The following is a 12,173-nucleotide window of genomic DNA, read 5'->3' on the forward strand; positions in this document are numbered from 1 at the left end:
ACATCTAAATCCCGAAATCTGCAACAACCATTCCTGTCCCTTCTCCAGCCATGTCTCTGAAATGGACACAACATTGAAATCCCAGGTACCAACCCATGCTGCAAGTTCACCTACTTTATTCTGGATACTCCTGGCATTGAAGTACACACATTTCAAACCAACATCCTGATTGCCAGTGCCCTATTCCTGACCTCACTACCCTCAACCTCCTGTACACTGGAACTACAATCCAGGTTCCCATCCCCCTGCTGCATTAGTTTAAACTCCCTGAAGAGCATTAGCAAATATCTCCCCCTCAGGATATTGGTACTCCTATGGTTCAGGTGAAGACCATTCTATTTGTAGAGGTCCCACCTTCCCCAGAAAGAGCTCCAATTATTCAAGAATCTAAAACCCTCCCTCCTGCACCATCCCTGCAGTCCCGTGTTCAGCTCCGCGCTCTCCTGCTCCTAGCTTCACTAGCACGTGTCATGGGCAACAAATAATAACTCTGTTTATTCCAGCTCTAAGCTTCCACCAGAGCTCCCTGAATTTCTGCCTTAGATCCCCACCTTTCTTTCTACTTATGTCATTGGTGCCTCTGTGGACCACAACGTGGGGCTACACTCCCTCCCCCTCAAGAATCCCAAAAACATGGCATCTTGTCAGATCTTACCTAACTCACCTCATTTACTGCTTAACCCACCCAATGAGAACACTCTCAACTAGTTCCAGCCTTGGAATTAACAAAGCTAAGTGCCATAACCTCCTCTCTGATACCTCACCCTCATGCAGTCCCTGTGACTGTACCCAGCTCTCACTGAACCTCATGCTCTGCTACTCACTTACCCTGCCTGCCCTCTGTGTTACCTACTCACTTGCTCAGGACACTTCCCCATCCGACCCTTATAGAATTCCACCTAAAGATATAGGGGGCAGTCCAGTAGTAGGAAATGTAATTATTGACATAATTATATAATATTAATATTGAGGAAAAGAATTTGAGGGTGAGGTATTGTATATGGTTCTGAAAGTGCCAGAAAAAGTTAATATTAAGGGGTGCCATTAGCACTACTCCCTCTAATGATATGGACAGTGCAGATCAAGATCTCAAAGGAGTGCGGCTTACAACCTGGCTCTCTTCAAAGTCTCTGCAATAACATCAATCATATTGATGTAACTTGTTTATGCATTGCTAATATAAGATAAAATATATCTTGTTAATTGTGAGAGACTTTTCTTGGTAGAGCAGGAAGTGGTTTTCCCTAGCACATTAGTTTGAGCAGGAGCCAGTACTTTCCTGCAATTAAACAAGATGTTAGCAAGAATCTTCATCTTGCACAGCTTGTATAGTTTAATAAACTAGCACACTCTTACAACAACACTCATTTCCCATGAATTATTTTTAAAATGCTGTGTGAATTTTCTTTAGTTTTCTTATTTAGCACTTATTTTTGCTTCTGCTGTGAAATGCATTGTCCTCCCAAATTAGCAGACTTGTTCAGCTGTTCAGAAGTCTGAAATTAAATACTCTCATATGACAACAATGGTTTTATTCTTGCTGTCATGGTGACACATTTGCCTTCTTGGCCAAACACTTGTTGTTGTAGATTCAGATGGTTAGATTGTTCAGATAGCTCTAGATGAACTAAGGTGTGATTATGTGAAAAGTAAAGCTGTTGTCTTTGGGGTCAGAGCAAATATTACACACCTCAGAAATAGATCATTCGACTCAACCACAGCTAGCAGTTGTGCTCATTCAAACCTCTACCTATCCATAACTCATTCAGCATAATCAATGTAACATGAAAGAAAGAACTGAAGATGCTGGAAATAAAAAATAAAAAAAAACAGGAATTGCAGGAAAAATTCAGCAAGTCCGGCAGCATTTGTGGGAAGAAAACACGGTTAATCTCCAGAACAGGCGAAGAGTCACTGAATGCAAAACATTAACTCTGCTTCCTTCCTACAGATGCTACAGGACCTGCTGAGTTTCTCCACTAATTTCGATTTTTGTTTATAATCAACATAAACTTCTATCCCTTTCTCCAACAGTTGCAAACAGCTTCCCCTTAACTGCATCTATGCTTTCTGTCTCAACCACACCCTGTGGTAAAGGGTTTTGCATTCTCAAGATTCCGAAGTTACTTTAACTTCTTGTTTGGTTTTTGGTGACAATGATGAACTCAAGTTTTGTGGGGTGTCTAATTTTAAAAACCTGCTCAGTCTATTTTTCAGAAGGCTAGCAGCTTTCTACCCCTGTGCAGCAGCACCACATCGAGTGAGAGCTACATGTCCCACAAACAACACAAGTCTTAGAGAGCCAAGGGTGGAGATATGTCTCTCAACAGCTTCAGGTGCAGGCCCTGTACTGGAGCTGGGTGGATGGGGTCTCCATTACAAAAGGCAGAGTGGGTGTGGGCAGGCCTGATTGAAATTGAGCTCATGTGGAGGCATCCCCACCCTGCCACCCATAACCTTCCTGCCCTGGGCTTAAATGGGCTGAACCACCAGTCTTCTCCCTCCTCCCAGCACTGTAAACACTATGGCTAGGGAGAAAATGGCCTTAAATACTCATTAATTGGACACTGGAGCATCTCAACCAGGGCAAGGGCAGGGCGGCCATACTTAGCCTCACTCACCAACTCCCTCATCCCCAAAAAAATGGCTGCCAGGTCAGAAGCAGGCAGATAGAGTTAGTACAATTTTACAGATTCCCATCACCTTCAAAACTGCCAGCAGAGCTTTGTTAAATTCAGCTCAAATAGAAAGAATCCCAACCTGTTCCATTTTCCCTGATACATACAGATTTGGTGTCATTCAGGCACATTTGGCAGAACTATACATATCACATCACTATCCTAGGTTAAACTGGCATTGCTTGGTTTAATTACGTCATAACAGAATCATGGAATCCCTACAGACTCGATGGGCTGAATGGCTTCTTTCTGTACTGTAGGGAATCTATGATAATCAGGGAACCAATTAACTCGCTACCAGAATATCCCCTAGCCCACTTTGATCAGAAAGGATATCACACCAAAAGGATAGATATGCTTCCCAAAAACACACTGGTCGTCATTAAACTATGAAACAACTTCCCATTTATTTTAGCCACTCTTTTCTACTTTGCATTCTGGCAAATTGGGCTCACCTCACATATCTGGACTACATAATGAACATTCAGTGAACAGGGTTACATACTGTGTAACAGTATCAAATTGCTCTTTGGAGAAACTAAGCTGTTCATGCAGAAACTTTAATAAAGGGCATCAGAAAATCAAAAGATAATGCAATGGATACATGTAGTCTGCTATTTTGATACATGTACTGTACAGTATATACTTGTGTAAAAGTCAAACTCATGTAAAAGTCGCTTCTATGATTTTTGCCTAAACATTCTTTTGGATATCCCTCATGTAAAAATCAACCTTAGATTTTCAGGGACTAAAACCAAAAAATTTAAGAACTGAAGTATGATCCTAGAGATGTTAGCAATTTGATTTCTTGGTATGTGTATAATTAGTAATGAAAATGTATACCAGCAAGAAATGCTTAAAACGTTTCTCTTTGCTTTGTTTATTCCAACTATTCAAATAATCAGATTATGAATAATAATTAAGATGAACAATTTAACATTGCTGGTTTATTTTTACAAGCCTTTTTTGGGTCCTATCAAATATGTATGCTAATTACTCACACATGTTACCTGTGTAAAAGTCAACCCATGAATTCTGGCCTAAAAGCAACTGAAAAATTTACCTTTTATATGGATGGCATGGTGGTACAGTGGTCAGCACCACTGCCTCACAGCACCAGGAACTCTGGGTTTGAATCTAGCCTTGGGTGACTGTCTCTGTGAAGTTTCCATGTTCTCCCAGTGTCTGTGTAGGGTTCTGCCAGGTCCTCCTATTTCCTCCCACAGTCCAAAGACTTGCAGGTTAGATGGTCTGGCCATTCTAAATTGTCCGTAATGTTCAGGGATGTGCAGTTAGGTGGATTAGCCATGGAAAATGTGGGGTTATGGGGATCGGGTGGATCCAGTTGGGATTCTGTTCAGAGGGCTGGTGCAGACTTGATGATCAGAATAGCCTATTTCTGCACTATGCCTGTTAATGCGTATTAACATTAATGTGTAATGTTAATGCCCAAAGCTGTATTTTGGACGGGTAAGCTGCCCTATGTGAAGCCATGAAATCTTAGGAGCAAATCGTACACAGGAGATCCTTTCAGATTTTGGTAAGTTTCTCCTTTGATTTGCACCCATTTAGTGGGGTTGATGATGTCAAATATTTCTCCCTTTTACTTGTGTTCAATTAAATTAATAGGAATTAGCATTCTTCTATTTTTGTTTACTCCGATGTCAGTTACTAAGTTCTGCCTCAAGATTTAATTAACATGGAATTTTCCATTTATAATCACCTACTATTAAAACATTACAACACCTCACCTCAGGGAGTTTCCTTCTGAATGTTACATTGCCCTGACTTGAACTGTATTACTGTTCCTTTACGGTTACTGGATTAAAACTCAGGAACTTCGAACAGCACCATTTTGATTGCAGTGTTTCAAGGAGACAGCCCCCTTATCTCTTCTCAAAACCAATTAAGGATGAGCAACAAATGCTAATCAGATTCATGTCCAATCTTATGTACTCAGTGATAAATTTGAATATCGGAACAATTCCAATCAGATTCTTAAGAAATCATAAATATAAACTGAGCAACACATGGAGCATCCAAATTAAGATAAGATGAAATAAAACACAGCTTGCTTTCAGGGGAACCAATTGTTATGGATTTGTAATTTATCCAAAAGTAAACAGAGACGAAGGTTGATCTTTCACTAAACAAGTCTTATTTTGTTTACCCAGTTCTACTATTGATCTAGAAAACTATATTGTACACGTAATTGTCTTTAAACTAATAAATAGCATGATGATCAAGAAGACTAAGTTGAAAAGCAGCAAGAGAATTTTCAAAACCCTAGAGGAGAGCAGTGCTTTGGATTAAAATAAACATAGTATGTCAGGAAAGGACAGTATAAATTTTGTAGTTTTCATTGCATGTGAAGTATGGTTAACTATATATGAGTTAAGGACTATGATTGGGTTGTTCTGAGAGCATATAGAGACACTTACAGTCACAGGAATGCTCGAGTCAGAAGGTATCTATTGTTGGATGGAATCTTCCCAGCTGCTGAGCCATGGCGAGAAATTTGGGAAGATCAAGTGAGGTGTCCAGCAAAGGATTTTGCTGACATTGAGATTACAAAGTCCCATTTTCTGACCAAATGTTGGATGGCAGGATGAGATTCTCAATAATGAGCAGTGAGAGGCCTATTTGCATGGATTATTGTTCATTCACACCCTCATAATCACCTAATTTCATCTCATTGATATGCAATTTCCCATTTTTCTCACCTGCCAGTGAGAAACTCAATGCTAAGAATTCCCTACATGAAAGTCAGGGCAGTTATTTGGTGGCTCCAGCTGACCATTTCTCCTCCTAATCTCTACCTTGGACACCTGGCAGCACCATCTCAGGCCATGGACAGCAGTGACTGCATGAACCCCACCTTCATGGGCACTGGCATCCAATACATACCAGCCTCACTCCATCGTCATGGACATCTCCACTCCATTTACAGAATGCTTTTGCACTTCAATGCTGCACTGTGGAGTGCACTGGCACCTCTCATTGCAACACTGCCAGGCAATTTTACACATGGGGATGGGCACCAAGCTCATGGTTTGGAATCAGGTGCATCCCAGGTATCCTCACACACTTTTAGTGCTTGCTGACATCACCCTGGTCTGATAGATGGTCAGTGCACTAGATCTGGCATGTTTACTCTGTGTGTGTGTGTGTTTGTGCATGTTTGTGTCAGGGGAATGGCATTTAGACTTGGCAGATTTAATAGATGGGTTAAGCATGGAGTTTGGGAACCTCATAACCATAGGTTAATGTTTGGGTATTCACCAATGTTAAGAGGCTGAGCCTAAAGCTCATGAATTAGGAATGACCACTGTTCCTTTCTGTTGAGCTGAATATAGCAAGTGAACAATGGAAATGAAAATGGCTGTGACTAGTTCAAATCCCAAACACTGTTGACCATATTTCTTTTTAAAATCCCTACAGTGTGCACATCACTGTGGCCTGCAAGAGGAAGCTGGAGCACCCAGAGGAAACCTATTTAGACATGGGGAGAGTGTACAAACTCCACATAGACAGTCATCCGATGCTCAAATTGAACCCAGGTCCCTGACGCTGTGAGGCAGTATGCTAACTGCTGAGCCATTGTGTCAACCATGTGTAACATGATGAATCCATCACACTAAAGACTGTGATGCATGAGCAATGTTTTGCCACCTGGAAAGATGGACCTTGTTGCCAAAGTAGCAATCACCTGTCATGTACCTGTCGCCTATAGGAGCTGCTCAATTCACCCTTGACCCATCCAACATCATGCAGCGTTACAGATGGCAGAGCTCTGTAGTTTCAATATTGTATCTGCAGCTAAGCAGACATTAACACACACAGCTGATGATGAAAAATGAACATGTAATTTCAAATGTATGATTATTTACAGGATGTGTAACCCACGCCACCTCCTTCTCTCCTTCCCACCTGCGATGCCTTGGTAAAGCCCCAGGGTCGACAGCAGGATGGAGGGACCGTATCTTCTGGTGGACCCCATTGGCCTTGTAGGTTGGGTCATTGATGCTGGGGACACTTGACTGGTAGCGCCAGACATGCTGAGCAAATCCTGCCCAGAGCAGGTGGACAGTCCATGGCTTGAATCCAAACTCGCCTCATTAACTATGGTGCCCCTCCTCTCCAATGCTAGCCTGAATCGCCCACTTGCCATAGTCAGAGGTATTTGCACTGCTGTGATATCCTTGGTCACTTGGTCAAGGATTGGCAGTCCAGAATTGCCATTCACTATCAACATGGTGGTACAGCAGCCACAAACCAATACTTCTGATGGCACTAGGTAACACAGTTGTGCACATGCAACTGCATATTCCAACCTCAATTACTGTGTAGGGACCAGGCCACTTGTCCTTGGCTAAATTCTACCGTATAACTCCCTCAATGTCACAGGTACCCTTTTCCCAACGCCATCCGTAGCTGAGCATTATCTCGCTATTCAATATGGGCCATCGCATAAAGGAAACCTTCAAATCTTTTATTCACCGACACCAAAAGGAACACAAATCAAACAAACAGAAGCTGCCTTTGCCTCTTGGAACAGAAAGAAATAGTTTACATGTTGAAGATCAACAATTTTACTTTCAATGAATGATCACTGCATCCAATTGTCATCTACTGGAACCAAGTTCAATGAAAATCTGCCTGGCTTGTAGCTCCTGACTGCTGTGCTATATCATACAGAGGGTGATGTTTCTCCTTCTGAATTTCCTTCTCTTTGGAAGACTTTTCCTGCTGTCCCAGCTTGTCAGCCTCCATTACATTTCCTCTTTGCCTGCTCCAGTTATGCAGAGGCACAGCATGCTAGGATGATGCAGCACACTCTGACCAGACAGCACTGCAAAGTCACTACCAGATCAAAGCAGTGATCCCTCACCTACGGCAGGCCCATATCTGCTCCACCATAGTTCTGGTCAAAGAATGGACTGCATTGTATCTACACTCCTCACACTCAATGAATTGTATAAAAGTCATCAATGATGGTAGCCCTTGACCCCAGTAACCATGCTTAAAAGTGGACTCTCAAACACAGCAGAAGTATAAGATATAGGCATCAAGGTAGATGGCAGGTAACCAAGGTCAACCTCTAAGAGGAACTGATGATCACATATCACTTTGTATATTGATGAGAATGAATCCTTTCTGTTGATTTGCTATGAAATGGCCCTCTCAGCACGATGTATGGATGGTCTGTCACAGCGTGTACCTGGGGGAAGCCAGCTATGTCACTGAAACCTACTGTATGGGCTGCAGACCTGACCATATCACAGGGAAATGAGGAGAAGCAGTGAGATCTGGTGTAAATAGCATTGGTAACAGCCTTGGTACTTTTGTGGGGAGACAATTGAGAGATCCCACAGAGGTCCCCAGTGATTTCTTGGAAGGAGTCAAATGGATAAAATGTCAATGCAGATGTCACAGTGGCTAAGTGGTTAGCACTGCTGCCTCACAGCGCCAGGGACCCGGGTTCAATTCCAGCCTCGGTTGACTATCTGTGTGAAGTTTGCACATTCTTCCAGTGTCTGCCTGGGTTTCCTCCTACAATCCAAAGATGTACAGGTTAGGGTGAATTGTAGGTTAGGTACATTTGTCAGAGGTAAAGGTAGAGGAATGAGTTTGAGTGGGATACTCTTCAGAGGATTGGCCTTGGGCTGAAGGGCCTATTTCCACACTGTAGGGATTCTATGTCAGCTTGAGGGCCATTGCAATGGAATGGCCACCCACTCCTTCAGATCACAGGTCTTGCTCCAGGCAACATCAGAGTGACAGAGTCCTGGGCAATTCTCAGTTTGCACTGACACTGCACCTCCAATGGAAATGGCATCGCAGACAATACACCCCGGTCCTCCTGTGTATTGTGAGGTACCTGTAGCAGCAACTTATTTTGGGAATACTTTTGGGCATCCATTGGAGGTTGTTGCTGGTCCTGATGTGATAAGATTAGATTACTTACAGTGTGGAAACAGGCCCTTAGGCCCAACAAGTCTACACCGACCCTCTGAAGAGCAACCCACCCACACCGACTCCTCTACATTTACCCCTTCACACAGGCAGTTGCCTGCGGCGGGAACTGAACCCGGGTCTCTGGCGCTGTGAGGCAGCAGTGCTAACCACTGTGCCACCTTGTCTGTTCTTCCTCCGTTTCTGCTGCATCATGGCAAAAGCAACACCATAGTGCTCTGGCTGGATATATCAATCATGTTTGCCATGAGCCATCACATTCAAACAACAGTTTAACATGCTTCTCCATACAGTGGGACATGGAGCACACCAACAAGAGGACCTACAGCATTAAGGAGGAGAAAGTGAGGTCTGCAGATGCTGGAGATCAAAGTTGAAACTTTATTGCTGGAACAGCACAGCAGGTCAGGCAGCATCCAGGGAACAGGAGATTCGACGTTTCGGGCACAGGCCCTTCTTCGACCTACAGCATTAAACCTGGCCCACTCCCTGGTTTGTAGTGAGACATTTGTCCAGACCACTCCAAGCAGATGACTGATCGCATTCCCCTGGACTGTGAGCAGATGCTCCCCTTGACTGACAAAAGTTCAAAGGAGTAACTGGCGAGCTGGAGTTGCCAGGTACTCACTCTGAACTTCACACTGGGAATTCTCGATGTCCAGATTCTATCTGGTGGGTGGGAGAATGGGAGACTGCATATTAATGAGGCTAGGTTAAGTAATGACAATGGTGATAATGAGCAATAACCCATATTAATAGACTCTTTATCAGTCACTACCATCACTTTAATGTTGTGTCAACATCTATGTCTTGCTCACACTGTTGAGAGGGCAGGACATCTTACTCAATTTCCTAAAGTCACTCTCCATAGCCTATTCACACAGCCACGCCTCAGCCAGCAACTAGGAAACAGAGATGAGACGGTCTGAGGTGGGCTGCCAACTCAGCCTGGAGTGCTGCTCTCCCTCTAGAGTCAAACAGCAACTGACTTAGAATCCTGGGACTGTATATTTGAACAATTCAACCCAACTCTAATTTCAGTCACAAAGCGTTTCAGGTGCTAATAACCCATCATGAAAACTAACAGCATAGCTTTACCTCCCCATGAGGGATTCCATTGTGAGGTGAAACAGTAACTGTAAAAACAATAGAACTCATATTGGCACATCGTGTTTTAGTTATTACTTATTTGTCCACAGCTTACTAGTAGCAACCAGCTCATGTCCAGGCCCATCTGTGTCAGCTTCAGCTGGATTGTCTGTAGAAAGCTCGGGGTTTCAGAAGCTCTGGAAATATAATGGTGTGGTCAGCCCTGGCCATTTCATCAGTTCAGCAAGGTTCATTTTAAAAATAAGTCAAATTTGAATTTTAAAATTAAGAAGAGAATACAGTTTTCTCTGGTATTTCTCTTCATACTCTCTGGTATTTCTCTTCATGCCCTCTGGCCATAATGGTCAGGGGACAGACCAGGGGGCAGCTGTTGGTGTCTTGGAAAAGTTGGAAACTTGTCTGGGTTTGGAGTTCACTGGATTGGCTCACTGGGAAATGATTATTGTGAAAAAGGACAATTCAAAATCAAATGGTGGGATCCCATATAGTGTAGGAGAGGACAGAGAGCTGCAGGAGGGAGATTTTCACAAGTCCCGATATTGACGTCAAGGTCAATGTGCATGGCCAATAAGGGCATGGCAATTCACAAAACTATGAGCTCAGGAGGAAGTTAGGGACATAACAGTTAAATAAAGAGGCTGATTAGAATCAAGAGGAGCCTGAAAAGGTCATCAGAGACAGGGAAAGCAACACAGAGGGGTCATGTCATATTGGACAGGGGCACCATTCTGCATCTCAGTCAGTCTGAAAATTCCTCACAAGGAGATAAAGTTGAAACCTTGTTGTCTTTGATCCAAAGTGAACTATTCAATAACAAGACAAAATGGCTGCCACAGCATGCAGAAAAGTGTGTGGAATAATTTACTGTTATTCTTTGGGGGAATTCTTTGAATTCAAATTCTTTGAATTTGAGGCCCTGCTATGGACAAATACGTTAATTATGCATCCACTGATTCAGCAATAATGATGTCTGTCGGACTTTGGCTCAATCTACCAACTTACTTTCTTCTATGTGTGAGCCAAGTCCTACGTGTTCTTTAAATGAAGCAATAGGAGAAGATATCCGGTCTCACACTTTAAGTTTATTTTAGCAGTAAGTGGATAAAGCATTCAGAGCTCTGGGTCTCGACCTTTCTGTCCCTGACAAACTATATAGTGTGTCAGTTCACGAAGTCTGACCCCTATCCTGCCCCTGACCCAGTCTTTTATACAGTACAAAATGTCATGTAATCATAGAACATTGTGCAAGCATTGAGGTGTGGTTGTCTTCTTGATTGACTGTTGACCTGACTCCATTCTCCACCTTCTCGCGTTCCCGAATATCTGACCCCATGTAACCTCTTTCTGCAGGAGGTGGTGCGAAATAGTTGTTGTTTTTTTACCACAGCTTAAAACATGTCCTGCATCTGCACTCACAGGGCGGCAACAACCCCCGCTGTCTGCCTCACTCTCCCAGCCGCTACCAAGGCCGCCAGTACACACTGCTATTTATTAAAAGTCATTCCTATTGTGTGTTTACATCAGCTTATCTTTACAACTCAGATGTACTCAGTACTTTTCCACTGTCTGTTCGTACATACAAGGGTTACACTACACACTGTGCTAGTTAATGGTTAAGTATAACATTATATCATTAAAAGCTTCTGAATGCCTCAAACTAAGCCATATATTTACATGTCTCAGGCTATCACCACTGAACTGTGTCAGTTATTGGAGCAGCACAAAAGATCAGAAGGACTCGAGTGTCTATCAAGGTTACAGCTTTGCTGAATATTTATCCCAGCAGCTATTTTCCAGGAGCATGCCTTCATGTTAAGGTGGTGGGTTGAATAGGGAAAGGTCAGAATTAAAACTAAAGTGTTAAATTTAAGTAGATTAAATTCACAAGGATTTACATTAATTGACCATTAATTGGACTGAATCAATTCCATTTCAGAAAAGAGCTATTACACTTCATCAGAAAACATCAAGTGGCTTATCAATACCAATGAGTAACAAACTGACCAGCTTCCAAAATGCTGTGCATGCTACATTATCCAGTAAGAATTCCTATTATTTGGACATAAAGAAATGTATCTGTTTTAAGTTCTCCATTAAGTTGAACATTTTTATGTCAGGCTCTTAGAGGGTATACATGAAAAAATTACAGACACTTGTCGATGTTTTCCAAAGCTCTCTTGTTTAAGAAACTACTTTCACTTTATTATTTACAAATTTATTAAACCAGATAACTATCATTTAATCACCAGTTGTTCCTGCAATCTGCCATCAGAGACAAAGTAGATCAGTGATCAAAAAGGGTTAACAAAGATTCGTGAAATTCATGTCTGACTTACATAGCTGAATTTTTTTGCAGAGTCCACTAACATGCTGGCTAGGGGAGTGTCTATGAATATTGTCTCTATGACT

General features: G+C 42.5%; 1 protein-coding gene across 1 annotated transcript in view; it reads left to right on the forward strand.

Annotated features, from left to right (window-relative positions):
• The first annotated feature begins 10,840 nt into the window (after window positions 1-10,840).
• LOC122561802 (cephalotoxin-like protein) overlaps window positions 10,841-12,173 on the forward strand; it is a 40,054-nt gene continuing 38,721 nt past the window's right edge. Inside the window, exon 1 of the mRNA XM_043713975.1 lies at window positions 10,841-11,803. Within this exon, the coding sequence (XP_043569910.1) occupies window positions 11,752-11,803 (52 nt within the window). The 5' untranslated portion in view covers window positions 10,841-11,751. The remainder of the gene's footprint in view (window positions 11,804-12,173) is intronic.

This window comes from Chiloscyllium plagiosum, chromosome 23, assembly GCF_004010195.1.
Source record: "Chiloscyllium plagiosum isolate BGI_BamShark_2017 chromosome 23, ASM401019v2, whole genome shotgun sequence".
Lineage (NCBI taxonomy): Eukaryota > Metazoa > Chordata > Chondrichthyes > Orectolobiformes > Hemiscylliidae > Chiloscyllium > Chiloscyllium plagiosum.